Source organism: Strigops habroptila, chromosome 8 (genome assembly GCF_004027225.2).
Source record: "Strigops habroptila isolate Jane chromosome 8, bStrHab1.2.pri, whole genome shotgun sequence".
NCBI classification, from domain to species: Eukaryota; Metazoa; Chordata; class Aves; order Psittaciformes; family Psittacidae; genus Strigops; species Strigops habroptila.
Window position 1 is genome coordinate 26909342 of NC_044284.2, and position 24981 is coordinate 26934322.

General features: G+C 37.9%; 1 protein-coding gene across 6 annotated transcripts in view; it reads left to right on the plus strand.

The window, feature by feature from the left end:
• SMC4 (structural maintenance of chromosomes 4) overlaps nucleotides 1-24579 on the plus strand; it is a 39503-nt gene extending 14924 nt beyond the window's left edge. For 5 of the 6 annotated variants that reach the window (XM_030494896.1, XM_030494898.1, XM_030494895.1 and 2 more), the window contains 19 exons: nucleotides 4496-4660; nucleotides 5757-5884; nucleotides 6451-6591; nucleotides 7480-7630; nucleotides 8297-8461; nucleotides 9491-9724; nucleotides 10269-10454; nucleotides 11695-11856; nucleotides 12303-12528; nucleotides 12627-12706; nucleotides 12858-13010; nucleotides 13156-13282; nucleotides 14697-14886; nucleotides 15805-15949; nucleotides 17049-17222; nucleotides 18834-19016; nucleotides 19929-20161; nucleotides 20820-21003; nucleotides 22589-23090. In XM_030494896.1, coding sequence (XP_030350756.1) covers nucleotides 4496-4660; nucleotides 5757-5884; nucleotides 6451-6591; nucleotides 7480-7630; nucleotides 8297-8461; nucleotides 9491-9724; nucleotides 10269-10454; nucleotides 11695-11856; nucleotides 12303-12528; nucleotides 12627-12706; nucleotides 12858-13010; nucleotides 13156-13282; nucleotides 14697-14886; nucleotides 15805-15949; nucleotides 17049-17222; nucleotides 18834-19016; nucleotides 19929-20161; nucleotides 20820-21003; nucleotides 22589-22777 — 3216 coding nt within the window. In that variant the 3' untranslated portion in view covers nucleotides 22778-23090. Of the gene's footprint in view, nucleotides 1-4495; nucleotides 4661-5756; nucleotides 5885-6450; nucleotides 6592-7479; nucleotides 7631-8296; nucleotides 8462-9490; nucleotides 9725-10268; nucleotides 10455-11694; nucleotides 11857-12302; nucleotides 12529-12626; nucleotides 12707-12857; nucleotides 13011-13155; nucleotides 13283-14696; nucleotides 14887-15804; nucleotides 15950-17048; nucleotides 17223-18833; nucleotides 19017-19928; nucleotides 20162-20819; nucleotides 21004-22588; nucleotides 23587-23737 lie in introns of those variants that run through there. The other variant, XR_003992655.1, reaches the window with a different exon arrangement.
• The last annotated feature ends 402 nt before the right edge of the window (nucleotides 24580-24981 follow it).

The window sequence follows — 24981 nt, forward strand, 5'->3', positions numbered from 1 at the left end:
CATGCAATAGAGATTGAAATTTGATTAATTCTGTCCATAATGTCTCGCATTAAATCTGCAGCATTCCTAAATACTCCAAGGATGCAAGTGTTACTGGAATGCACAGAACTTGGAGTACAGGGACCCTTGATTTGGCTGCCTCATAACATTAAGACAGTGGTAGAAGGTGCTGGTGATGTCACCACTTCTGTCAGTTCTTCAGGCATCTTTGGGCATCCCTCCGCAGCATCCTTGTGGGGTTGAGCGCAGCAGGCACGGCAAGTCCGGGTGCTCCTGGCCTGCATGTTGTGTGCTGCTGGTTTACCCAGTGCTTCACTGACCCTCTCAGTCTCCTCAACTGAGATGTTGATTTCACATAGTTAATTTTATGATGAGCAAGTCTTACACTGGTATTTGAAGGCTTTTACAATTTACTTGCTTTAACGTTTTTGCTCTTATGCAAAACAGAAATTTAAGTTTAGAAAGTATCTTGAACATTATGGCACTGAAATAATTCACCTTGAGAGTCCAGCTGTGAAAAGGAAGGCAGAATCTCTTGCTTCCAAGCTCCTTGAAGTTACTCTTTATACTTTTCACTTGAGGAAATGGCTTTCAAATGAGACTGGCACTTGCCCTTGTTATTATAACTTTGTAGCCTACTGTCAAGCAAGGTTTCTCATTATTTGAGCTAACTTCATTGCTTAGAAATTTCTCTACATATAAACTTGTGTTCTCTATTCAAATGTAGTAATTGTTTTCTGATAACTAAGCTGAGGCACTCTGTAGAAACTGTTATTTAGATGTGTGTTTATTATACAGTATTTGAGTTGACTGCCTCTGTTACCAGTGACATGCTGGCAGCCCCGTGATAATTTCAGTCTGATGTGGAAGACTTCACACACAATATAGAAAGTGAAATTAGGTTCGTAATTCCATTTAGAGTTCTTGCCATGAATGTAGAGCCTTCCCAAAATACTCCATGGATATTTGTTGCTTTCTCATACAGTGATTACTTGTGTGGATGTTTGGTCCTTTGTTAGCTGTCTGCCAGTGTCACCAATGCCTTAATGTCGACATCCATTTTGATTGTCCTCAACTGAACAGGGGATGTAATTTTTGTTCTCTCCTTTTTTTCCTTTTCCCCTTTTTTTTTTTTTTTTTTTTTTTTGCACATTACTCCCCCTCATGATTTCATGCCTGTGAAGTGCAGGAAGGTAACTGAGGGCAATAATTACAGAAATTTCCCAGTGGTCTATTCAGAGACTTTTTAAATTTAGGTGTGACAGCTATATTAAGCATGCCCAAGCATACTTTCTTTTCAACAAATGTCTGCCTGCTGCCGCCTTAGTTTCACTTTCAAAAATGCTGTCCGTATTTCAAAAGATCTTTGACTAGATAAAGGAGGAAGGTTGTATTGTTGGGGTTTGGGTTGGGTTGGTTGGGTTTTTTTGTTTTGTGTTTTTTTTCCTTGTATGATTCAAATAGTAGGTCAAATAATAAGCACTGCTAAAATGTTAAGGGAACAGTTATGTTGACTATCAACTTCTAACAGAACGCAGAGTTACAATGTGACTATTTCCCTCCCTTCCTTTCCCCCCTCCCCCCCATTAATCATTGTCATGATTACTTGAAAGAAGAGCAGGTATAGCTTTTTGGTCTCCTTTATCAATTAAAGTAGCTGGAAACTTTTGTTTCTTAATATATTAAATATAGGGGTGGGCTAAATGGATTTCTTAATATATTGACTTGGTAAATAATATAAATATTAAATCATATTTAATACTTCTATTAGTCAATTATTACTTGTAGTTGCTAAATATTTTCATTTTTACCCTTGATGAGAAAAGAATACAAGAATTTCAGTAGGTAGTCCATCTACATCTCTTCGCATAAGAAGAATATGAAATTCTAAAATTGCTTGCCTATGGTGAATTAGAGGAATATTAAACTGCCAATTGCCAGCCTGACAAGTTCAATTCATGTGAATTATCTTAACAGTACTTGATTCACTTCAACTTTTCAAAATGTTATTTAATGTGTGCCCTAAACTGCAGTTACCAGTAATTCCTGGGCAGATGGTGAGGTATTTATTTACCATATAAATGGACCACCAGACAACCAAACCCCTGATTTCTCAATTTACGAGGTTATAGAATTAGATATAATTGGATTAAATTTCAATAATTATTTACTATATCATTAAACATATTGTAGTTATATTCCATTACATTAGTGAGCTATGGAGAACCCTCACAACTACATAATCATCTTTCTTAGATGGTTGTGACTTAAAAGATGGTTAATTATACTTAGCTAGATCATAAAAAAATAAAAAAGTTGACTTGCATTCCTTGCTTGTCTATAATTCCTGCGGTCATGTTAAATCCAGGGCAGTTTTGTGGTTTACAGCAGCACCTAACTTGAGGGATAGATGTGTGTTGTAGGAAGTTGATGTTCACCACATGAATTAAATATTTTCTGTGATTGTTTTATTTCTTGGATGTAAACAGAGGAAAGGCTTTAATGCAGGAAGAAATAAAACAGACTTCTGGTAAATCCACAGAAATTTAGGAGGTTACATAGTTTCCTACCCAGAAGCAGTATCTTGCTGGCAGGTGGTTTTTGGTAGAGAAATCATACTTCCATGGCAAGGGAGCAAATGTGCGATGGGAATTGTACATAATATGACTGCAGTTGTTAGAAAACTAATTGTTTGGCTTTTTGAGATGTGTAAGAAACAGAGTTGGGTTGTTTAGGGTTTTTTGGTTTGGTTTTTGTGGGGTTGTTTTTTTTGTCTTGTCAGATCTGCTGAGACTTTTTATGAACAGTAATTACCAGAAAATAGCAGCTTAGATGCATTTAACTTCTAAAATTTTAATTTAAAAAAAAAGGGGGGGGGGGAAGCTCAAACCAAAACCAGCCTCCATGTTTTACTCTAACAAAGGAATTAGTGCAAGAAGACCTGTCTTAATGTATACTAGTTTTTACTTTGCAAAATTTGCAAAACTGAACTTTTTCCCTTACACTCAGCTGAATGGTATTTGCTAATTGGAAGAAAAGCATAGGGCCACTAGGTGTCATTGTGCACTGAGAACGTGGAACAAAATCCCTTTGGCAAAAATTTCAAACTGCCTTCACTAACGTTTAGGAGGACCTTACCCTCATGTTTCTTAGCTGGTTACAGGCCCCATTTGCAACAGTTGTGTAGAAATCCTGCCCTTTGACTTCCGTGACTTTCTGGTTCTCCAGCAGTCTCATTAATCACCTCTCCTTCTATATGTTCTTGAGGAGTTCTTCCTCATCCATACTTTTGTAGACACTTGGCTGTCAGCTCAACTTCAACAAGCAGCCAACAATGAAAAATAATAAATGAATAAAGCCAATGAACATTTTCACTCTGTGGTTGTAGACTTGGGCTTTTTCTACATATATAGGTCGGATACTGGAATACAGTTTTTATCTTGTCAGTTCTAAAACTAGATTAAAGACTTTAATCCATCTTATTTCATGTGTTTAATGGCCAATACTGGTACTCTGCACTACCATTTGTTTTATGAATAAGTTGTCTCTTGTCATGTACCTAAGTATCTAGGTTTTTGAAGGGTGAATTGTTTCTACTTTGTGTTCTCTTTAATTACCGCAGCATCTATTGCATCTATTCTTGCACCAGATATGATTTTAATAAGTGTATATTCAATTTCATGTCTTTTTTTTTATATATGACCATGTAATTTACAAAATCTGTATTTTGAAATATTTAGTGCTACTCTGTCTTAAGCATAAAATATTGATAATAGATTTTGTTGTTGTTGGTAATGATAGCATCAGTAACATAAACAGTCCTTGTCATTGTCTCGGTTTAATCTTGCATAATTCTTCTTAAAAAAAAAAAATAATTGCTACTATTTGCCTTAATAATTTAAAGTTAATGCTGTACATAAAGGAAAATTAAGGAAGCCTAATACTGAAAGAATGTCCTCCTTTTTCCAACAAGGAAGTCTTGGTTATATGAATTACGAGTCCAGTTCATCCATAAGACACGATTTTATGGACCTTCTTTTTCCTAAGGGAACCCTTCAGCGACATCAATCTTGATTAAGATGCCTTAAGACTGTTGGGTGCTACGTGACTTAGAGGGCATGCTTTATTCTCTTTTTTTAGGTTGGGGAAATGCATTCTGAATCTTTAGAGATATGAAGCAACGTTTATCTTCATAGAGACATGAGGCTTTTCAAAGCAGTGTTAGCTTTGAAAGAGATGCACATCACCACCATGCACTCCTTGGAGGAAATTTCTATTAATTTTGATCTTTGTTTTCCCAAATATATTGCTACTCTGAATAGTCAGTTTTGATTACTGCATTATTTATTTTGTTCTTTTTTTATAATGCTAGAATATGGTCACATACCTGCGTTCCAAAGGTGTTTGTGTTTTTTCAGAATACTAACTTTCCCCCCAGGAAAAAAAAAAGGGGGGGGGGTGTTGAGGGAGAAAAATGAAACTTCTCTTTTCCAAGGGGGAAGTTGAACAAATCGCTATGATGAAACCGAAAGGCCAGACTGAACATGATGAAGGCATGCTTGAATATTTAGAAGACTTAATAGGATCTGCACGACTAAAAGAACCTATCCAAGTTCTGTGTCGCAGAATAGAGATTTTAAATGAACGGAGAGGGGAAAAGGTGAGGCTCAAAGTTTTGTTCGGATTATAAATTTAAAAAGATAAGTTTGCAGTTGTTTCATTATTGTTTGTTTGTTTCGTGTTTGGGGGTTTTTTGGGGTGGGGTTTTTTTGTTCGGTGGTTTGGTTTTTGTTCTGGTTTTTTGTTTTGTTTTTTTGAAAAAGTTAGAGACTTGGTTGAAATTTGGTATTCTACAAGTGTGGAAGTATAGCAAAATTTTGAGTAATCTTTATTGCATATGTTTCTCTTGATTCTAACACATGGGCCGTCAGCATCATTTGCCTTTCTTGAATGCTTGGAATATAGGATTTTACCTGCTGAACACTCTTTGATCATAATCTGCATGCATTAAATGCTGCTCAGATTTAACAGAGAAAGAGGTTGTAATTATCTGAATATATCAAGATAGGGAGGTTTTTCCTGCCTGATTCCTATTGCTGAATTGCAAATAGGAGAAGTAGCAGGAAAACATGCTAAGAAAAGGAAAGAGGGAGGCAGAGCAGTGGTGTGGTGATGCACACACAGCTGTATGAGAAGGCACAGAACATTAGTTGTGTCTTGAGCTATGTAGATCTTTTGCAGAACTTGCTTCCATAACATTTTATTTATGCATTGAGTTCTAAAAGTGCTAAATAATATTAAAGTTCTTCTTACTTGGTGTGTCCTTGGTAAATCCTAGTATGTTGCAGACTTTTTTTTAAAGGCTGGGAAGGAAAAGGCATTTAAGTGCAGGAATTAACTTCAAAGGGGCTAGTCAAAAGATTGAAATATAGACAGTCCCTATACGTTGTTTTCTGTATGTAACTCCTCTCTCTCACCTATGTTTTCCTTGGCTTGCCTGATCTGTTTCTAGCATCTGTAGGATCCCTTTACTGGTTTTAAATTCCTGACTGAATTGCTCTAAAAGGGCAGTCTCTGCTGTGGAAGTTGTGATCTGTGATTTCAGAAAGCTTGTAGTGCTAAACTGTCTTGCAGAGTTAATTGTTGAACCGCGTCTCCAGAGGACACATGCTTCAAAGGGTCTGGGGTTTTTCTCCTCAGGGTTTGTTCTTCTGTAGTATTAGCAGTAAAGTCAGCTCTGACTCTGTTTTTTCTAGTTAAACAGAGTTAAAATGGTGGAAAAAGAAAAGGATGCCTTGGAAGCAGACAGGAATAAAGCCATTGAATTTCTTTGTTTGGAAAACAAAATGTTTAAAGAAAAGAATCGGATCTGTCAATACTATATGTAAGTAATTCTCTAAAGTTTTGATTTGGCTTTATTGTGGTAGCGATGGTCTTAAACTCTGCTTCCTTTAAGTAGAAATATTTTGTATTTCTTAACAGATGTATCAGTCCTTCAGAATTAGTTGAATAGCATGTGGCTAGTGATTCTTGTTTCAAATTTTGAAGTTAAAAAATTTTAAAGTAGACACCATTTTCACAATCTTTCTTAAAAAAAACCCAAAACACCACCACTAAAAAGAAAAAAAAAAAAAAAAAGCAGCGTTTGCCAGATTTTAGCAAAGTAAAGTAGTCTGGCAAATTAATCTCTTACAGCTTTTATACTTGAATTGAGAAGGTCGATCGTTTAAGGACTATTTTAATCTGGAGTGTCTGAATTGTTAGATTTCCTTGCTGGTTTGTATTAAATTGGCAAGGTTACTGAGTAACTACATTAAGGTTTAATTCTTTACATAATCACTTTGTTTACACTTAAGATTGGAAATATATATCCATTATTCATGTCAGCTTTATGGAAAAAAGTGGAGGTTTGGGTTTTATGGTTGGATTTTTTGTTTGCTTTTTTCCTAGTCATGACCTAAAGAAACGATTAAACGATATGGAAATGCAGAAAGAAAAAATTAATGAAGAAACAAAAGATGTTAATGAGAAGAGCAAGAAACTTGGAGACGAAATGAAAGCCAAGAGTAAAAGTTTGAAAGAACTTGAAAAGTATGTACTTGAGGTATAGATTTGTAAGCTGAGAGTACTGTGTTTTACACATTCTGCATGTGCAGTGTTAGAGTTTGCAGGATTTTCAGGAAAAGATGTGTCAGTTTTATTGCAGGGGTCAGAACACAGGAGAAAGCAGAAGTATATGGTAGTTGTACGGGAAGGTGATCAAACTCGGAGCACAGCTGGGTTTTCAGTAGTTCTTCCACCAAAAATTTCAATTATCAGATGAGCAGTCACTTATTGTATATCTAAACATTCCCTGGCATGGATTAAATGATCTCTTGCACAAAAATAAATAAATTAAAAATCTCATTGGTTTGCAGGTTTTGCAGGTTGCTTCTCTTGCAGAAATCTGGGTACAACAATAAGAAAATGTCTGATTTTTAAATGGATTTTTAAAGTACATTTATATATTGACTGTACAAAACCATGAAATGCTGTTTTAGCTTTTTAGATATACCACCATATGTTTAGGCCCATGGATGTTAGGTATTTTTATCTGGTTTCCTTATGAATCTTTTATGCCTCAGTTGTGTTTTCCTAAGATTTATTTGTCGGGGTCCTAATTTCCAGTCCAGCTGCAGTATTGATCTTGTCAGCTTCTAAGATCATGGTAAGTTATTTGTGAGAGGGGAATTATAAATTCTACCAAGGAAAAATTAAGATTTCTGAAAATGGATTTCATATTGCATTGTTAGTTAATCTTTTCTGATGAAACATCACTTCCCTGGGGAAAATAATGTGAATATAGTAAGTATATTGTTCTTTACAAAAATTGAGTAATATTGGTTTAAATTCTATATGCTTGCTTACTAAGCCAAGCTCAAGTGACATTTTTATAGGTTATGGAATAGATGATTCTTTCTTTTTATTTTTCCCCCTCAGGAAACGTGGTAAAATAACAAAGTTTATCGAGGAAAAAAAAGAAGAATTTACTAAGTTGGATTTGCAGGATGTTAAAGTAAGGGAAAATTTAAAACATGCCAAGAGCAAGACTAAAAAATTGGAGAAGCAAATTCAGAAGGACAAAGAAAAGGTAGTGTGAACTGCAGCTTGATTTACCTAAAGAAATGTAATTGGCTGCTCTGGATGAGAACATCTTTGCAGCTGGGAGAAAATAGCAGAGGACACCAGTTGCATTTTGTGCAACAAAGAAGATGGAAAAATATGTTTTCATTTACTTATTTTTTTCAGTCATATACTTTGTCATTTAAATCAGCTAGGGATTTTGTTTGCAACACTGAAGTAATGCATTATTCTCCCTTAAGCCATTGCTGATTGCACATCTATGGGAGAAGGGGTCCAGTGGTACCAGGCTGTTATCTGCCTGAAGTCAAAAGCTTTCTGTGGCTTCTCGGCTCAGTTGAGAGTTCTCATGGCTTCCAAAGTGTCTTTTTATTCTGTTTGCTCAGATTACAGAAATTTGCATATTCTCACAGTAACTGCCTTTCCAAACTTCCTTTTTTCGTGCTTCCCTAGTTAATTTAGTTAATTTAACAGATAGGTTTTAGCAAGTTGGTTGTTGCCAGCTGTTACAGATCTTAAATCGCTCTTTGGATCAAGACTGGCCTTCTGAAAGTAGATATTTAGGAATTAAGCCCGACTGTGATACCATGACTTCAGTTCTTATGCGTAAAGCTTCTTTTAAAATGTGTTCTTTCACTGCTATGGCTTGTGTCTCTGGATGTCTTTCCTTGCATAGGTATTAGAATTGAAAAAAGTGCCTGCCGATAGTGAAAAATCTATCACCGAAACAACGTCTAAGAAAGAGCTTCTTGAAAAGACAAAAGAGGAAGAAGAATTAAAACTCAAGCAGGTTATAGATAGCCTTAAGCAAGAAACACAAGGACTTCAGACAGAAAAAGAGGTTTGAACTGTTTTGACTTGGTGCACTTGCTGTCTTAACTGAAGTATAGCTTTTACACATGAGATGATCACAAGATAGTTGTAAAATGCTTTTTTATATGACAAATGTGCTGTTTCATGTCTTAGTTCAGCGGAGCCTTACTGGGAAATTAATTTTGAATTTGTAATCAGAGCTACATCATTCTTGTTAAGTTGTCTGCTTTCTGTAGGGATCATGTGTCATCAAGTATGTTATTTGTGTATGTACGTTAAATAATTCTACACTTCCATTATTTGAACACGCTTTAATTTTCTCCTATCAAAATGTTTAAACCAATGTGCTACTTAAATAAATGAACAGATTTTGAAATTTTGTGTTCTGAGCCTCTCACGCAGCTGGAATCTGTCTTTGAATTAATGGACAGCTACTATAACACTTGGTTATTATTGTTGATAGTAGCTGTTCAATCACTAAACAGCTGGAGGCTGGAAATTTATCCTGTAAATTTGGAGGATTGTTTTCTGTAGTTGGAAACATGGTTTCACAGAAGCATAGAATGGTTTGGGTTGGAAGGGACCTTAAATATCATCTAGCTCCAATGATATTTGGAGCTCTAGACCAGATTGCTCCAAGCCCCGTCCAACCTGGCCTTGAACACTTCCAGGGATGAGGCAGCCACAACTTCTCTGGGCAACCTGTGCCAGCACCTCACCACCCTCTGAAGAATTTTTCCCCGTTTGATCTGTAATTTAGCACAATGTGTAGGGCTCATTCCAACTTTAAATTGAGAAAATGATACGAAGTTTGTACGGAAATGTTCCGTGACAATTCTCTGGTGTTCTTTATGGGAAATGGCTTATTTAATTTCCATACAGAATATGTTAATAAGTTAAGAAATACTTGTTCTTCTAGGTGACATAACTGTTTTCTGCTGACAGAAGAGCTTGTAAAAGGACACACCCACTTCCTCTCTTTGTTTCGTACAGTTTAATTGATGTAATAAATCCCACAGTCGTGTGGTATTAGTTGTAACATTGTCCATTTTTGCAGAGCAAAGAGGAGGAGCTTATGGAGTTTATTAAAACAGTGAATGAAGCTCGTTCAAAGAGGGATGTTGCCCAGTCAGAGCTTGAGATCTATCTTGCCCGTCATAATACTGCTGTGTCTCAGTTAAATCAGGCAAAGGAGGCTCTGAAGACTGTTTCAGAAACTCTTAAGGAAAGGAAGGCTGCTATCAAAGAGATAAGTGTAAAATTACCCCAAGCTGAACAGGAGTTGAAGAAGGTGAGACTTGACTTGTTTGCAACACACAAACCAAAGCTCCACTCTTCTTTTTAGCAATAATCGCGGTGAAAATAAAAGAAAAACTGTGTGCCACAAAATAACATTTTAAAACTATATTCTAATACTTGGTTAACCTGTGAAGTATTTGATTTCAAACTTATTTTTGGTTAAGCAAATATTGACAATAAGCACTGAAATTTAATCCTACATACCCTGATGAGACAAGTTAAAATCAAGTAATGGCTCTGTTTCTGAGCCTTCTTCAAATTTCCCTTCTTGCTCCTCTCATTCCCCAAAGGAAAAAAACAAAAAAATCCCACTACCTTGTCCTAAGCCTGATTCATGAATTCGTAAGCTCTCATATTTGTATCCAAGTGTACTAAATACTAGCTGAAGTATATCCAAATACCAGCCATTCTTCTGATAAATGTTTGCTACTTCTGCTTTTCAGTGGCTGGTTTCATTGCCTACACAATCAAAGACTCCATGAATAGAGTAATTTTAGTGATTTTGAAGATAATGTCCTTTTTTTCTTCATTACTAGAAAGAAAATGAGCTTGAGAAACTAAGAAGAGAAGAAGAAAGTGCCAAGAATCTTGTTCGAAACCTGCGTCATAAAGTAGAAGAAGCCAAAAGTTCTTTAGCAATGAGTCGCAATCGAGGAAGAGTGCTTGAGGCTCTGCTTCAGCAGAAGAAAAGTGGAAATATTCCTGGACTATATGGAAGACTGGTAAATTTTAAAAGGCTACTATCCTTTGAAGTCTTAAACTGTATAGCCTTATATACCGTGCTGTATATATTACAGCACGGTAATAGAGTGAAAGGTAGAATTCCTCACTTTTCTGGTGCTATGAATGTGGAAAGCAGAGTATTGCAAATCCCATGGATTTGCTATAAAATAAAAAATTAAAAAAAAATTGAGGTTCCTCTACCCAGCACTAAATAAAGGCAATGGCTATGAGAAAGCTTTACGTTTTGGTAGGCTGATCTTTAAGCTAAATCCCTTTGGTGCAGTCTCTGTGGGAATATTTTGGCATGGTTCAGTGGTGGATGACATGGTTTAGCAGTGGACTTGGCAGTCCTGGAGTAAAGGTTGGACTTGGTGATCTTAAAGGTCTTTTCCAACCTAGTTGATTCTATGATTAATATGCTCAAGCCACAATACTAACAGTGTGTTGTAAACCTGCCCATGCTTTGGTCCTGCCTGCGCTTCTGTGTTGTGACTGTGACTGACAGCTGTTGCGATTCTGATCCCTTTGAGTATTAGGAACATAACTGCTGGAGAAGTATATTTTAAAAATGTGTGTATAGATTTATCAAAAGAGGATAAAGCTCAAGCAGCAGCAGACCGCTGTCTAGCGCGGCTGGCATGTATTTTGTCTTGTGCTCTGTTACTGCTTGCGAGAGGAGTGTGAGGTTGGTCAGTTCTTGGATAACTCGCTGTTGGCTGCGCATGCTGGTTTTATCTGCAGATACACAAGAATTTTGTCCAAGATGGTGGACATCCCTGTACCTGTCTTCTAGATCAGTACAGCACCCCATACAGAAGCATAGGACTTGCTGGGTCCTACCAGGCTGACCAATGGTAGAACCATCCACAGAACACAAGGTCAAATAATCTTGTTAGGCCAGACTAAAATGCGGGCATATAAAATGTAACATTTGTCTATGGAAAATAAATGAATGCTACTGCATTGCTCTACCAGAAGCACTGCTTTTAAAGCTGAGTATATGAATTTCTACTATGGGAACAAACCCATTGTTAGCAGTGTGCAGGAGGAGACAGGTGTGGTATAATTTTACAAATTCTAATCAAGGTTTAAGTTCTTTCCCAAAAAGAAGTATTCTATAATTTTTCTTCTTTTTTTTTCTGTGAAGTTTTGTCATTTGTTTCATAATACCAAGACAAAACATTGATGCCAAGCTTATCAGTGTACCTCTGCCTCTCCTTCCTGACCCCCAATTATTAGGGAGACTTGGGAGCTATCGATGAGAAATATGATATTGCTATTTCATCATCTTGTGGTGCCTTAGACAACATTGTTGTCGATACAATTGATACTGCACAGGCATGTGTGAATTTCTTGAAGACAGAAGGAATCGGAGTTGCCACGTTTATAGCCATGGACAAAGTAAGTACCAGCACTTCAGCAGAACAAATTGCTGATTTATCCTAATGTCACAATGTTAATCCTGTATATGTATAATGTATTAAGGTGTAAAAATATGTATTATATAGTAGTATCTTATGCTGTATATGTGTCGCTATGGGAAAGCTAAAATATAAAATGTTCTAATAGGCTGTTTGTTCTACAAATGTGTTGTAGAACATTCTATAGCAAATGGAAACATTTACTTAGAGAGAATCACAAGGCTTTTTAGATACCTGTATGTGTACAACAAATGTTTGGCATGTCTTTTTCTAATTAGACTGGAAGTAAGTAGAAGGAAGCTTTACTGTTAGTTGCAGTACAGTTGCATTTGCTTTAAAGCCTTAACGTACCTTAGAATAATGAAATTACCTCATATAATTTATCCCCAGGAATCTCTCACTCATTTATTTACTTTTTTGATGTAGATGGCTGTGTGGGAAAAAAATCTTCAGAAAATCCCCACTCCAGAGAATGTTCCTCGGTTGTTTGATCTGGTGAAAGCAAACGACGAGAAGTTTCGCCTGGCTTTTTACTTCGCATTACGTGATACTTTAGTAGCTAATAACTTGGAAGATGCTTCCAGAATAGCATTTCAAAAAGATAAAAGATGGAGGGTGGTAACGCTTCAAGGACAAGTCATTGAACAGTCAGGTATTTAAGTGCAAACTTGCAATTATATTTTGAGTTCCTCACAGATGCTATCTAAACACAATAAGCTCGCTAACTTCTTTTCATCTCTTTTACTTCAGGAACAATGACTGGTGGTGGGGGTAAAGTAATGAAGGGCAGAATGGGTTCTTTAGTCGTAATGGATGTTTCAGAAGAAGAGGTTAGTATGTAATCTTAATTCTGTCCAGCTACAGCAAATTTTCAAGTTTTTACTCCACTTTATTTCTGTGTTTTATGAGATCATAGACTGTTGAGCAGGTGAATGAGGTTTTGCTTTACCAGGCAGATGATCACACCTCATTTTTGTGTAGGTCAATAAAATGGAATGTCAACTGCAGAAGGATTCTAAAAGAGCAGTACAGTATGAAGAAGAGAAATCACTACTTGAAGAAGCTATAAGCAAACTGCAACGAGATGTTCGGGAAATGAAAAATAATTTAGAAAAGTATTCAGCAAGTATCAAGGTGAACAAATTTGTTATTGAGGCAATATCTGGCTTCTCCATCAATGTGCAGGGGGATGGCTTCTCAGCCTCTGCTTAACATAGTCCTTGTTAGTGTCAAGAGTCTCTGAAATACAGGATTCTGACACAGTTGTGTTTTTCTGTAGAATTTACCTGAACAAGAAATTCATCTGAAAACCCGCATTAAGGAACTTGAAGCCAATGTAATTGCTACTGCTCCAGACAAAACCAAACAGAACGAATTGGAAAAAGTCCTTAATGGTTATAAAAAAGGTACATTTTGTGGAGAAGGGATTAAAGATAAAAATTGTAGTCATATTATTTCACTAAAGCAGGAATGAATGGTTACAGCTTTGTTCTTTCAGATTTCCAGTTGCGGAACCATACCTTGGGTTGGAACTCCTTCTTCAAAGGGGGAGGCAAAAGGTGCCTCCAGAGATTAGAGAGTGAGGCCCTTTTTTTGCGATTGCTCAAGTTCACGTTTCAGTCAAGCTGAAGTAAACATCCATTTTGGTATTTTTTGTTTATTTGGTTAGATATTTATGGCTGTGTTACAGACAGGTTCATAGGGAAACTAAGTTTAATTGGGGGAAGAATTGTTAATGTGGAGCTAATGAGATTAAAGTCAGGTAAAAGCTTTTGCCATGCTCTAACTGGCCTGTTACGTGACTCTCTAAGATGAATACCCTGTAATCTGTTGTGGGCACAGTGTACCCCCATTCTTCTTGTGAAAGATGTTGACTTTGAGAACTGGAATAACAGTTACTCTGAAGAAACTGGTAGCTTGGTAAAGTAAACCTTGACTGTTTCTTTGAATTTCTTGCTCAGGGAGTAATATGAGCCCAGTAAAACACAGTTCCCTTCCCCCACAGTTCTGCTTTGATAGCATTTTAGGAAAGAGAATACATACTACTGTGGATTCCCTCTGCCTCTTGGGAACAGTATAGCATCAAGAGAGTATGAATGCTTTACTTCCTCAATAATGCTAAGGTTTGATATTATAAATATCTTCTCTAACATTTCTACTAAGTAATGGAGAAACACAGACCTGTGTTCTCCTCTGGAGAGATGACTGCCTTTCATCTTGCCTGTCTTTGCTTTACCCCTTCTGGCCCCAAAAGGAAATTGGAAATCTGTAGCAAACTCAGTAGGGGATTTTGTTTTGCCCTTACAATGGTAAGGTGCTGTGGTGTTCAGTTTTTGAAAGCTGTTTAACTTATTAAAATGGTTTTGTTCAGTTGTAAGTATAAGCTAAATAGGGGAACTTTGAAGGTAGATTAGGGTATTCAACATGTGCAGTAACTATACAGTAACACTAGCTGCTGAGCAACAGTTAGCAGCCAGTTCTTAGAGCTTAACCTTGGAGCATCTTCCCATTAAATAAATGCCGAGAATGAGCTTCTTATGTGTTATCTCGTCTATTTAAATCCTCTATATACAGTAAGTAATCCAACTAGTTTTGATTTACACCAGAAAAAGCTTTGGCAGTAGAACAGTGTCAGAAAGATGTGGGTGGTAATTTTTGGTTTAGCCACAGCAAAAAAGAAAAAAACGAAACCAAAACATTTTTCACAGTATAAAGAAACAGGTAAACTTCTCAATATATTCATACAGTATAGCTTTTTGTTGTGCTGCAGTAGTCTGGTGTTCACAGAGACAGCTCAATGACCTTTTTATTCATCAACAGATTATGACTGTGCTGCTGCAAAAGCTGGTGAAATAGAAAGTGAAGTTAAACGACTACATAACCTCATAATTGATACCAATAATCAGAAACTTAAACCACATCAAGACAAACTTAACAAGATCAACAAAGAAATAGACGAATGTTTTTCAACTATTACTAAAGCCCAGGTGGCAATCAAGACTGCGGATAGGTAAGGTGGATGTTGGTGGGCTCAGCTGCTTTAAGCTGTGACTGTGTGGCTGTGGTTCCTGCCTGATTATGTTTGGACATTTTTGGGGGGATTGGTCAGGCCGGGGGAGATGGTTTTCCCCTCTTTATGATGGGAGGAAGACAGGAGGTAGAAGGTAATATTTTTTTCTCTAAACTGATTTACCTCAGGGTTAGACTGGTTCTTAATTAAGAGCCATAATCTCTGTGAATTAGTGTGCGTTACAGACCTAGAAAGCTTAGTGAAACCTGACTGGGGAAGAGAGATGTCAGCCTTCAAATAACTGTATATGTTGGCATCGGTACCTACGAGACATTTCCTTCGTTTAAGGAGCCTTCATAGCTAAAAATCCTGTGACCTTAACATCTTAATTTTCAATCATGTGTCTTAATACTGAATATTGCTTATGTCAAGGAGGTAAAGAGAAATGCTGTAGTTTTTAATAGGGAGCTTAAAATTAATGTTTAATTTTTTTTTTTGCTAATATTTGTCTATCACTAAAAAGCAACATTTCAGGATAAAGATTCAAAATAACACTTACTTACCATGCAGCAGAGCACTTCAAATCTGAAAGGACTCATTCTATTATAAGGCATGTCAGGAAATAAAATGTGATACACTTTTTATGTTAGCTTAACATAATAATAATGAATACTTAACAAATGTCAAACTGCCTCAGAAAGAACAAATTAAGTGATTTAGTGAGGCTTCTCTGCTATATGCTTTAGGAAGGCAACTTTGTTTTACTTGAATATCTCAGGAGTATGAGAGTTCATGGATAAATGAGCACTTCCTATTTGGTTGGTAATAGTTATTGAACATAGGTAAGATTGTGTGTCTAGATTATCTTACGTCATATTTGCACTCACGTGAGGAATACAAACCTCTCTGCACATGCAGAAACGTGAAAAAATCTCAAGATGCTCTTCTTCACACGGAGAAGGAATTGGAAGACAATGAGAAAGAAATTAAAGACTTAATGAAAGAACTGACTGAACTGGAAGCCAAAGCTGCTGAGGTTATGAATGACTGCAGGCAAGCCGAAGTAAGTGTCATGTTAATTTGGTGTATTCCCTCACAGAGGATGCAGCATGTGAAGTCGATTTTAGATAGTAGTTGTTGTGCCAGAATTGTTCTAAGGCCTGATGTCTGCCAGCCTTTGCCCTCAGGCATTCCAGGCAGGCCCAGCTGAGGGGTTGTGTTACCTGGTACTACCTTCATGTATTTAAAAACAGCTCCCCTGCCATTTAAGCCTCAGACTTGACAATGCTGGTCTGAAGCAGCACTGAATAGTACACTACTACTCATCCTCCAAAAATTCCCACAGGGATAAAATGGCAAAGAATGTTATTTTCTGTATCCTGCAATATATCGTGTGCAGTCACACAGAATTAGTAGTTTTGTTTAATCAAAGTTGACTGTTAAATACAGATGATGCGGGGGCTGGGGAAGTAGGGTAAACCAGTCCTAGTAAGCAGTGTGGTCTTCAGGTAAAGTCAGGATGATGAGTTATATCCTTATTAGATCCTAGTTATATTCTTCTATTCTGTTCTTATGCAAATGTTGTATAGCAGCAGAGTGACATTCCATGATGGTCAGGGAATGGGAATGATGTTTGTTTGTTTCTTTCTTTCTTTTATACTTACCTGGAAATATATCTTGACTTGATTTTCTGAAGCTAAACAATAAATTAAACCAGGTTTCCCAAAGAAATTATTTGGTTTAAAACTTAAGAATAGATACTTTTTTCATTCCCCCAGCTATGTGGTACTTAAGTTTGCATCCACATTTATGTACAAGAAACAGTGAAAAAAACAGGATGGCTGAAATTCTTCCAAATAAAGCTGTTTCTTTGAGACTGCTTGTCTCTAAAACTGCCTTTTAGCTAAAAACATCCCAGTGTAGGACTTGTTTGATCCAGAGCTGGAAAGAAAATATAAACTGCAGCATATTTTCAGTCATTCGAGAATTCAGTGACCAGGTTAATCTAAATACAAGAATATATATTTGTTTACATCAATACTTTGGATTGTGGAGAGTAAGTTCTGTGAATAATATCATGAAAGCAAACCTATAACCTGAGAAAAGTTGTAACATTTTTGTAGGCAACTGATTAATGTGCTTTTTTGGTCATTTCTGTTTAGGAAGCGTTGCCAGGAATTCAACAGGAGCATCATGATTTACTCCAGGAGATAAAAATCATTCAGGATGAGGAACATGCACTTCAAAAGGAAGCTCTTAATATTAAGCTGAAAATGGAACAAATTGACAGTCATATTTCTGCACACCAGTCAAAGATGAAATACTGGCAAAAAGAGGTAAGGAAATAGTAAGTTCCAAAAACTAGAACTGTGAGATCTCAAAGGATTAATATGTTAACATGTAGATAGAAAACAGATAATTTGGGAGAAAATTAATATTAAGCTCACGGTTTGTGTTTATGCTATAAAAAAACAACTCTAAAAAAGATGACTTTTCAATCTTTCTCTGGTTTACATTCAAAGTTATAGATGAGTTGTGAATTAAATGGTTTAGCTTCTAGCTTTTCAAGTTTATTAATTAATGAAAGAACAGTTGAATAATTAGAACTGACACAACACTATCTATGAGTAATTAAGAGCAATGAGGGCAAAATATGTAGGCCATAAATGGCAACCAGGAGAACTTTTGTGTCCGCGTATCCTCTCTGTACACACTAAAAAGGTTTCAAAAGGGTAGGCATCCTCATAGGTGAGAGAAGCAAAGAGGAGTAAGGTATTGATAACTAAACTACAAGTTACGCATAAGTGTACTCAGTGCCGTGTCCACTAAGCTGTTCTTTACAAAATGGCAAGACCTTTTTCTTGAAAGCAATTTGCCTAAACTTGTAGTCCATTTGGTATATCAAATTGCCTTTCCCCCAGTTACACATAATCGGGACAGTAGGAATTCCCTGGGGCCAGGAAGAAATTCTGCTCCTCAGATTGCTGCTTGAACCAGCTCATTGAATAAATTAGAGCCAGTGGGAGCAAGGAATTCCTAACTCCAGTGCTAGAACACCTAGCTTCTCGGACTCAGGGTTGTATCCGAGCAGGACTGCTGGCAGCCTTCCTGCAGGCAAGCGCACAGCTTTGCACAGAGGTTCTTGCAGTCACATTTGTTCTCACAGCTCCTGTTCTGTTGAATAAGCTGGTTCTAAGCACTGCCCGATGCTTGGTGTGTTAATGTCACAAGTGTGATCAGCTGTTGGAAAGGGCTTTAAATTCTGGAAACAGTTCTGCACAGAATCCTGGCATTTTCTGGCCTGTAGGCTGGCGGAGTGCAAAGTCAACAAAAGGCAATGCTGGTTTGGTTTTCCTGGTTTACAGAAACAGCAAAAATCAGGTGTGTGCCCAGGGAGGTACGCTTGGAGACAAAGCTAGTTAGATGCCTGAAGCTCATAAAGTTACCTTTTTATTATATGTCCTTTCTACTTCATATTTAAACTTTTAATAGAGGTAGGGATCTAGGCCAGCAGATGGTCTTGCAAAGCACAGTGCCCTTTATACCCGCATTAACATGAGGGTAACAGGGGCAGCTACCTGGCAAGCAAAGCTGTTGTCAGAAACCTTTCAGTCTTGAACACATAAAGTATTGAGCGTGTCATTGTTAAAAGTTCTGTGGCATCCATAGAGGTGATTTCCTCTTTATCTGCTGCTGCTCATATTTCACAGAAATCTTCTCTGTAAGAATGATGTATATAATTCTCAGAATCAGAACTATCAGCATAAAAGGAAATCTGTTGTCTTTTTCACATCTCATTTTTAAAAGGGTTTATGTGAAGAATCTTTGAATGTTTTGAGATTGGAAGCTTCAGAATGTACTAACACAGAAAATGTTTATTTTAGAAATGTTCATGTGATAATGAATGTGATCTTTAAAGATTTCTAGTAACTGGTTTTGAATTTTAGATGTCAAAATTATCACTGCACCCCATAGAAGATAAACAACCTGAAGAACTTCCAGTACTAAGTCAAGAAGAGCTGGAGGCTCTCAAGGATCCCAATGTTATCACTAATCAAATAGCTCTCCTGGAAGCCCAGTGTAATGAAATGAAACCCAACCTTGGTGCTATTGCAGAATACAAGAAGAAGGTAAGGTTAATTACTGCTGGGCAGTCATGAGATTCATCTTTTCAGTATTGTATTGCCTGTTTGTGCAGTTGGTACACCCCTCATCAAAGGTAAGCGTTGCATCTGCAGCTTTTTTATTTTCCGGTACTTGAATCTGTAAAGAATCTGTATCTTTGCTTTTGAAGTATGGTGGTAGCTGTCCAGTTGTGTATTTTTTCTATCGGTGACTGCTCAGACAAGATCCTACAGTCATAAAAATGTACTTGTTATCGCTTACAGGCGTACCAGGAAATGGTGATCCCATTCTTCTTCAGTTCCTTTCTTTTGGAAACTGAAATGGAACCCTTGAATTTTCTCTGAGTATTTGTTAGCTTGCCCTTAGCCATGTCAAAGTTGTCTCTAGGAGCTTATATATGCCTTCTATATTTGGTGCCATCAATGTCAGGTGAAGACAACTTTCTCCTGTGAAAGTTCATAGACTCGTTGAATGGTTTGGGTTCGAAGAGACCTTAAAGCTTCCAACCCCCTGCCACGGGCAGGGCAGGGACACCCTCCCTAGACCAGATTGGCCAAAGCCCCATCCAGCCTGGCCTTGAACACTCAGCTTTTAGTTTATTTAGAAGTCGGGAAGAAAGTTGACTTAAAGTCAACCAGTTTTGACAGTCTAGACAGACCCACAACACCACACACTAGGAATTTTTTCTCCTTACAGTACTCGCTTCAGTAATATCGGACTATTCAACAAGAGTTTTCCATCAGCAATACAGAGATGAGGAAAAAAAAAGAGATAGTTTGGTTGGTTCTTTTGTTTTCAAGGCTGGTAACCATTCTGGGACAAATGAATTTTCAAATGGTTTAAACAGGTTTAAAATTGAAATTAAGGAGACAGCTTCTTTTACTGTACTTCTGGTTTGCTGTGGTTTTTTTCTACAGGAAGAGCTGTACTTGAAACATGTGGCTGAACTGGATGACGTTACCAATGAGAGAGACAACTTCAGGCAAGCTTTTGAAGATCTCCGGAAACAAAGGCTAAATGAGTTTATGGCAGGATTTAATGTAATAACAAATAAACTGAAGGAGAACTACCAGATGCTTACACTGGGAGGGGATGCCGAGTTAGAACTTGTGGACAGTCTGGATCCCTTCTCTGAGGGAATCATGTTTAGGTTTGTCAAAATATGTTGTCGTAATTCTCTAATTCTTAATCGTTGTATTCCTTTTTTTATCAACCTGCTTTTTAATTTTTCACTGATAGCAGCTAACCAAGAGAGGTGTTGGCAAGATGCTGACGAAAGCCACAGCTTTTTAGCACTGAGATCCATTTCTCCTGGAGAAATGAGTAACTAACAGCAGTTACAAAGTAATTTGAAGTAATTTCTCAGTTTCTTAATTCCCAAATTGTTTCATTCTGCCTAGGGACTTGTGTCAATCACAGTGGTAACTACAGATTATTCTGTCATAAATGCTCCTAGGAGTACATTAATCACCTACATTAATAAGAGCAGAATAGTACTTTTGAAAGATAATTAAATAGCAATTCTTCAGTTCTTGTAGCTCCTGCAGAGCACAGCCATGTGTTTGAGTTCCAGAAAAAACTGGCTGACCACATCACTTTGTGTGTACCCAGGGAGTTACTCCTCAGGGAACAGAAAAAATCCGCTTCACTTCCTCCCCGCTGCAGAGGACTGAGAGTACCAAGCAGCTCATCTGTGGTTTTAGTCAAGCTTCTTTATGCATCCATGTCTTCCAAGAATTCCCTCCCATCTCATGACTTGCTTTTCACCACAACATACTTATAACTTACAAAATCTTGATCTGTTTCAGCGTTCGGCCTCCCAAGAAAAGTTGGAAGAAGATATTTAACTTATCGGGAGGCGAGAAGACCCTTAGTTCACTGGCTTTAGTTTTTGCTCTCCATCATTACAAACCAACGCCACTTTATTTTATGGACGAAATTGATGCAGCACTTGACTTCAAAAATGTGTCTATTGTAGCGTTTTACATATATGTAAGTATTTAATGGTAACTACTGTAGTATAATTTTTCTCGGATATTTTCTTCTCTGCCAGAGAAGATGAAATGGTAGCACAATTAAGGCCAGATTTAAAAATCCAGAATAACAGAGCATTAAGTGGAAATGATGTGCTAAGCAGATTTCTAGAATGGTTCTTAGAATGCTGCTTTCTGCATGTTTTTTTCTAAGCTGCTAAGTCTGATGCTTTCCTGAAATGAGGCGACTTATAGAGGATTTACAAATTTTTTTCCTTCTAAATCCTGTTTCAAAGCTGCCTAAAGAATGCTGGAATTTACCAAAGGTGCCATGTTTCCATACACTTTTGCTGCTATTGCTTCCTCTTTAAAATGAACATGCTTTCCCCAAAGCCACCAGCTGTAATCAGCTGAGAACAGAGTAACTTACTTAGCTCTTAGTAACGTTTGTGCATCCAATCTCATTATTTCATTCTCGGGAGCAGCCAAGGTTCCTGGGTTCTGTACTTCCATTTCATTAACATCAGCTGTTTCCCACAAGCTTATTAGATCTGTGTCTTTATTAGTGTCTTGGGGTTTTTTCTTTCATGCTTATAAAAATTCTGTCATTATCATATTTGAGGCAAACATTTACATTACTACAGTTCCATCAGTTGCTAATTTAAACTTAGAATTTTCAGAATTCTCCAAAGTATAACCACCAGTTTTGGGAATGCCCTAGAAGTGCCAAAGATTATGATCCTTACTTAAAATGAGGGAAACACTTTGAAAATACCTGCCTGCAGCTGTAGTTTTAAACTTTCCTTCCACAATGCCTGTATTTTCACAGAGGAGGATGATTTGGTAGAGCAAAGTGATTTCAACTGCAGCGTTGACTAGCACTTGAATTTAATATTTAGTATAGTGTAGCTCCTAAATTAAAATCATGGCTTAGTATAAAGCTGTAGCTGGAATCTTGTATACAGTCAGAGCCAAGGGCATTGTACCTTGGCTTTGCTTCTCCTGCCTAATGCGCTCAAGATCTCCACAGGGCTTGGAGGACTGGTGAACTTCCAGTGATGGTGCTAGATTCTTAATGTTGGCTTTATTCCTAAAGTACCACAGATTTAGATATGTTATCTATTGTTCCACCTCAGGATCACAGCACTAGCATTTGTCAAGGCTTGTCCTTGTCAGCAGAGGGCTTGCTTGCCCCTGTCTCACAGGAAATGGAAATAGGTTTGGTTTCCTTTTCATCCCTAAAGCAAGCCTTCCTGTAACAATTCAGGTAACTTAGTAATACCCGCCTTCTTGTGGAACTCATGTTAAAACTGTGGTGAATTCCATCTCTGGAAAGAAATTATGCACGTGGCATCGAATTCACTCAAGTAGGTGATGTAAAAGGTAAAAGGAGGAAACAAACACTGAGGTACATGACAGAGCCTCACACTGGGCATGTGCTGCGCACAGGCAGATTACAGACAGCAGGAACTGTCACCATCACGACTTGTTGAGTGATGCACTTGTAGCAATGTATTCCTTAGTTCCTAAAATGTGAACGTAGGGATCATACAGGAATGGAGTTTTGAAAAACTATGGGCTGACACAAACAAATTCTATTTCAGGAGCAAACCAAAAATGCACAGTTCATTGTCATCTCCCTGCGGAACAACATGTTTGAGATTGCGGACAGGTTAATTGGAATTTATAAGACTCACAATACGACAAAAAGCGTGGCAACAAACCCCAAAGTTATTGCAGCTAAAGGACTGGATGAACTCAAGGCTATTGGGTGCGGTATAGCTCAACCATAGAGTAGAGTGCACTTACATTCTCATTGCTGCTGTTTCATGTATTATACACTTTTTGAGATTATTTTTCTTTTGTGTTTGAGCTTTTTAATCAAACCAGCCTCAATAAACTTAATTTTTTTTTAATTATACATAGACTTTATATCTTAATTTTATGAACTGAATAAAAGAGAAAATCTATTCCCTAAATTATGTATTTAGCTGTATCTTAATACTCCAGGTATAGGCTTTACGTCAATGCTTGGGTTCCACATTTGGTTTTAAATGCCTTTTTTTGCTGTGTTTATTAAAGTAAGGAAATTGCTTTCAAATGTCATCAATGTCCTGTAACATTGTATGGTACGAGTTCCAGCAAGTCAGGTCGGTATATGTATCATTTACATGTGTATAATGTCCTATGTCCTGCTGCACGGTTTAGGGAACAGCCAATTTGGTAGCCATTTTGTAGTGACTTGGTTCAGTTTAGGAAGCTGCTCTTCTGTTACTTTCCTCTCCCCTTCCGCAGGCCACAGCATGCACTTGGGGTTGTTCAGTACAGGAAGGGTGTGGGGTTTTGGTTTTTGTTTGTTTGTTTTTGTTTTGGTAGGGGGGTTTTTTTGTACTTTTAGAACTGAAATTGCGTGTTTTACTCCAAAACCCAGGCCAGCGTGGCACACTTGCACTGGAACTGCTCCCTGAAGTAGGAGTGTATCTGTCACATGTTGGCACGCTTCCTGAGGCAGGGAATTATGCAGAACTGACCCAACCCCAGGGATGGGACAGGCTCAGCCCAGCACCAGAGGCCCCGTCAACAGGGAGCAGATCTGGAACAGGTAAGGGAGGGAGTCCTACTGGAATAATTAGCTATAAAGTGTAGAGATATGCTCTCCATGTAATGTTCAACATTAAGATTTATCAAATTAACGTACATGGGTAAAGCCTGAATTATTGTCAGGAGGTGACCAGGGTCTTGCATTTGGGCAGTGTTCAGAAACTGCAGCAACAGTCACACACATGACATTGGATGAGAAAAATGGGACCACATCTCTTCTGCAGCCCCCCTCCAGCTGTGCAGTTTTGGCTTTCCTGTCTCAGGATGAAGCCAGAAAGTGTTGCAGTGCAGCTTCAGGATCAGCAGATGGGCAGGACCAGCCAAGAACAAAAATGTATGGATCAAGAAGCAGCCCTTTTAAAGTGCAGCAGCAGAGTAATGACCTAGCTCAAGAAGCAGAAAGAAACCCCACCCCAGGTTTGAAGGGCACAAACCCCTCAATTAAAATGCAGTTAAAAGGTTTGATTTTCTTGATAAAGTTTGTTTCTCTCTCTCAAACTCAGCATGGAGGACAGAACAGAGCAGGGCTTAGCTGTGCAATGCTTAGCAGACTGGGCTAAGAGGAAAAGGAGTCACTGCACCAGCACTTGCCACCTGCTGACAAAGCCAGGTGAAGTGGGCCTGTGGTGGGCAGGGTGCATGACTCTGCAATCCACAGTGGGACGCGTAGACTGGGGACTCGCTGCCAAAAATAAAAAGGGTCACTTGGAGACAGTGTTGCTGCACATTCCTGTGTAGGCAAGACTGGCTCCTCTGCCTTCGCTCACTGGGTCAGTGCTCTTCAGGATCAGAGGGAAGGAAATGGAGGTGTTAGCCAAGCCTACTGTAAGAATACGTTTTATTTGTATGCAAATTTATTAAAAGTACTAGAAGTACTAAATGTTTAAACCAGTGGTAAAGACATTTTATAAATTCCTGTAGTCTTGAAAAATAAAATTGCATTATAAACTCTTTAGTTTTTAAAAGTTAGGAAAATAAGAGACAGGAAGGCAAGATACCTCACAGGGCACAGGACCAACACTCAGCACCAAGGCTTTGCCAGCCACACGCACCCAGTGACAGCTTTCCAGCAGGGCTTAAGGCAGAAACAAACTCTCAAGTTTACTGGGAAGTTGATGCGGCAACTTTTACGTGGGCCCAGGATCCACTTACACACCCTTCTAAATCCTTACCTCTGGCATTAATGGGATTTGCCTCTCAGAATCTAAAACATGACAAAAGAAACAGCCAGAGGCCACTCCCCTGACCACTGCTAGCTCTGGACATGGTCATACACCATGCTGAGCTGTTGGGAAGGGACCTATGCCACCACTGCATTGCTGACTCAGTGTTTTATCAATACGGTGATATTAGGATCTCAATATCTTTACTAGGATATTTATTTAGGCTTAAGGAA